This window comes from Gekko japonicus, unplaced genomic scaffold (genome assembly GCF_001447785.1).
Source record: "Gekko japonicus isolate JY-2015 unplaced genomic scaffold, Gekko_japonicus_V1.1 scaffold288, whole genome shotgun sequence".
Classification (NCBI taxonomy): Eukaryota; Metazoa; Chordata; class Lepidosauria; order Squamata; family Gekkonidae; genus Gekko; species Gekko japonicus.
This window is the reverse complement of record NW_015173682.1, coordinates 818890-823000: the sequence shown is the minus strand read 5'-3', so window position 1 is coordinate 823000 and position 4111 is coordinate 818890. Positions and strand designations below refer to the sequence as shown.

General features: G+C 41.5%; 1 protein-coding gene across 1 annotated transcript in view; it reads right to left on the bottom strand.

Annotated features, from left to right (window-relative positions):
- The window catches only part of LOC107120373 (attractin-like protein 1), a 910146-nt gene that overhangs the window by 108611 nt on the left and 797424 nt on the right, over positions 1-4111 (bottom strand). The window contains 1 exon segment of the mRNA XM_015423059.1: positions 3617-3731. Coding sequence (XP_015278545.1) covers positions 3617-3731 — 115 coding nt within the window.

Here is a 4111-nt window from a genome sequence, read left to right as displayed (position 1 = left end):
CCAGGAGGTACTTTACCTCCTTCCAGCCTATGCATTCGTTACAAATCACATATTTCTATATCTCATTGTATTGCTTTCACAACAGGCTTTACTGCTAGTAAATATATAAATAGGTAGACAATATTCAACTAATGATGCTTGTGAAATCTTCCTATGTTGAATTTCTCACCTTGATTTGGGGGTTCCCTGATACCAGAAATATGCACTGCCACAGAATTTATAATATTGGAATCTGTAGGCTTTACTGCTAGTAAATATATAAATAGGTAGACAATATTCAACTAATGATGCTTGTGAAATCTTCCTATGTTGAATTTCTCACCTTGATTTGGGGGTTCCCTGATACCAGAAATATGCACTGCCACAGAATTTATAATATTGGAATCTGTGGTTTTTCTCTAGTTGTATTTCAGAACATAGAACACCATCAAAAAAGAATCACGGAGGGGTAGATTCTAGAAAGTATCCTGGGGGACCACTACTCTATCCCATGGCCTTTGGCTTATTGGGTGCCATAATGTTGTGTTGTATCCTGAATGCTATTTAACACCTACACGGAACTTCCAGATGAGGATGTCCAGGGATCTGGTCCATGTTATCATCACCATGACAACCAGTCTTACTCTATTTTTCATTTCATTCTATGTGGAGGCAGTGAAAGCTCTGAAGCTCTGTCCGTGGTTAATAATGGATAGAAGTACTATTGGTTTGGAATGTATCTGATACAGGGAGAAATGTTCAGCCTGTGTTAGATGGGTTTCCACTTCACCTTGACACTCAGGGTGCACTTGGACACACACACACACACACACACACACACACACACAGAAAGAGAGGCATGTACAGACAGACAGACAGACACACCTGTATCTTTCAGTGGTGGAGCAGTCCAGAAGCAAATTTTAGCAGTTTAGATTGGTTTGTGAACTGAGACCTTTCCAACAGCAGAATGACCCAGCCACAATAATTTATACTTTAGTTACATTCAGGTTAGATTACTGTAATGATAACTGTAATAATTATTTCAATAATGCTGGTGGAAACTATAATTGATTCATATGATAGCCAGGCTGTTACATGGGGCTAGTTGTGTAAATAATATTATGCCAATTCCTTTTCAAATTCATCCCTTTTGTCACACAAGAAGTTAGTTTTGGGAAGATTTTAAAAATCTTTTTAGGTTGCACTGAAGCACTTCTGGGCTATACCTTTGTAGGATGGTTGCAGCACCAAAGATGTGCTTTTATGTTTTAATGTTTTATGATGCCAAATGGTCTTGTAAGCTGCCCTGAGCCTGCTTCGGTGGGGAGGGTGGGGTATAAATTAACTAAATAAATAAAATTAGTGTTGTCTTCCACTAAGCCTTTGTCAGCAGAAGATGTAGTGGAAGGAAGTAATGATCAGATTGCTTTTGTGTGAATAACAGAGTGAAACAGAGGTAATCTGCTTGCCCCCATATTTAACATGCTGTCTATTGATATTTTTTTGAAAAAGAAGCATTGCCATCACTTCTAATTAACACTAACTATCTCTGCTATGACAGATTAGTCTGTAACAGGGCTAGGAACTGTCAGCCCTTGAGCAAATATGATCCCTGGAGGTGTGCTGCTTCAGTTGCCTGTAGCTAATCCAGGTTGCTTCTCCTCCTCTACACAGTAATTCCATACAGTGGGGAGAGCAAGAAAGAATGATAAGAGTTATCATGGGAACAAGATGGGGGGGGGGGGGAGACAAAAGCACCACAGTGGCCAACCAGCTCTCAACACTACTGTTGATCTGTAACCCTATGTATACTGTGTGCCTTCTAAGCTCAATTTACCAAGCTACCTAACTGCCCCATGCCTTTCTGCTACAGTTTAGAATGCTTAAAATGTCTTATATTCTACTGTGGTCTGCCTTCACTTTCTGTGTTATGTAGGAAGGAAGGGGTATGGCATGAATAATAAAGAAATTATGTGGCTAATCTGACTGCTACTAGAAAAAAACACTTTAAACTTTACAAGCACTTTAAAGTTAACCCCTTCGGCTGATATGGCTTTGCTGTGGCACTACTGCAATCTTCAAAGGTCACCAACCTCTTCTGCCCTCCCCTTCTAAGCTTGCCCTTTTTCTTCTGCCCTCCCCTTCCAAGCTTCATGTGAGCCAGCTGCATCCTGCTGTTAGTGGGGCTCATCTGAGAAAGTGGATTCTCTTCTGCCTAAGCCTGCGACAGTTCCACCCACTTGCCCCTAGTTATGCCACTGCTGTTGTGCCACTAGTGTCTGTGTTTCTGGCCTTTTGTGAAATGCTACGTTTGCTTGAAACAGGCCCTTAGCTAGCATGGGGCCAGTGGGGCCTGCCCCCCTGTGGTTTTAGTGTGCCCCTCCCCCGATGCTCTGCCCCCCTCCCACCGCCCCAATCGTGTCACACAGTCAGGACGCTGGTTTCTAAAACGAGCAGGACGAGAAGAAAAACAGAAAGCCGAGAGCGGAGCCTGAGTCCCCGCCCCGACTGAGGACCATTGGCTGCTGCCTTACCCATGCCATGCATCTCATTGGGCTTTTGGTGGGTGGGCTCTAAGTAAAGAGCCCGGCAAATACAAATTAAGCAGCCATGCTGCCACTTCCTCTTCCTCTACAGCAGCAGAGCACGTGAGCCAGCCCTTCTGCCTGTCCTGCTGCACGATAGCTCCTCCCTGCTTCTTCTCCTCCTCTGTCAGACTGGCAGCACAGCTGGGCTTCTTGTCCTCCTTCAGCAGCCAGCCAATCTCAGAGGAATTTTTCTGTGTGCCACCACATTTCCAGCATCTGTTCATCCCTCCACCAGTGTGTGCACCCTGCAGGACTAACAAGTCCAAGTAGATACCAGAGGGGTTCATGTGTGTGTGTGTGTGTGTGTGTGTGTCTAGTTGAAACTGCTGAGCTGATTTGGCTTTTAAAAACTTCTTTTCTGTGTGGATGGGGCTGGATGGGGGGTTACTCGTGTTTTACAACCACAGAGGCTGACAATGTCCCAACTCCAGAAAAACAGTCTAGTGCTGCTTGGTTATGAGAAATCACTCACAAATCAAATCAATATGGATACATTCTTAGAAAAAAATTATTTCCCAATCACGTCGGCTATTACTGTAATAATAAATAATAAACCTGAAACATTTGTGTGCAATAAACCACTTGTATTTATTATTTAGTTGTTATTTAGAAGTATGAGCATGGCATGGCAGTACCACACAAACATATAGTGGAGAAAAACATTGGCACTCCAAGCAAAAAGTTGTTAGCTACAGCCCTGGCTTGAAAAGAGATTAACAAATGACTACTGAACACAATGGAAACTCAGTGAGGTGGGCACTGTCAGGTTACTTTATATTTCTTGGTATAAGGAATGATTCAATAAGACGTAAGCCTTTTGTGACCGAGCAAAGACCGCTCACTACTATAATTAATTCAGAACGACTGATTAAAAAATTCAAACTTGGACTCCAATGGAAAGCATGTGATTGGATAACATAACAAATTACTAAAACACTACTGGATCCCCATTCCATTTTAATTTGTATGCAGATATTGCATCAGATCTTGTAACACCTGAAAAATTCTGTCAATATGTAGCTGCTTTTTGAGGGGTTTCTTCTTACCTGACTGACCAGGTGGCGGGACTCCTGATGATCCTCTTGGCAGGCATAAGAACACAGTCAGTACCGCAGCTTTATTTCCTGAGCAAGGCTCAATAGCAATTGGCTTCGGAGAACCCTGAAATAAAATAAAAATTGATATTATTATATGACCTGATGTTATTCTCTTTGCCATTTTTTGTTTCTTATCTCAAAAGACTTACGTCCATATACACAAACACACCAACATGAGGATTTTCTGAAGAATACACCATGTTTAAAAGAACGTCCCTCTTACCACTTAGCCATAAAGATAGCTTTTGATAAACAATTTGCATTTTCAAATTCAAAGAGCAAAAAAGACCTCAAATAAAATATAGAAATATGCATATTAGCAAGTGTATTCAGATATAAATATTAATTATTGAAACATTCAAATCAGCAGTGTGATTATTCAGCACTACTATTTCTCATGGGATTAGTATCACTCAATAGTTTGCAAAGAAAATACAGCAGGAA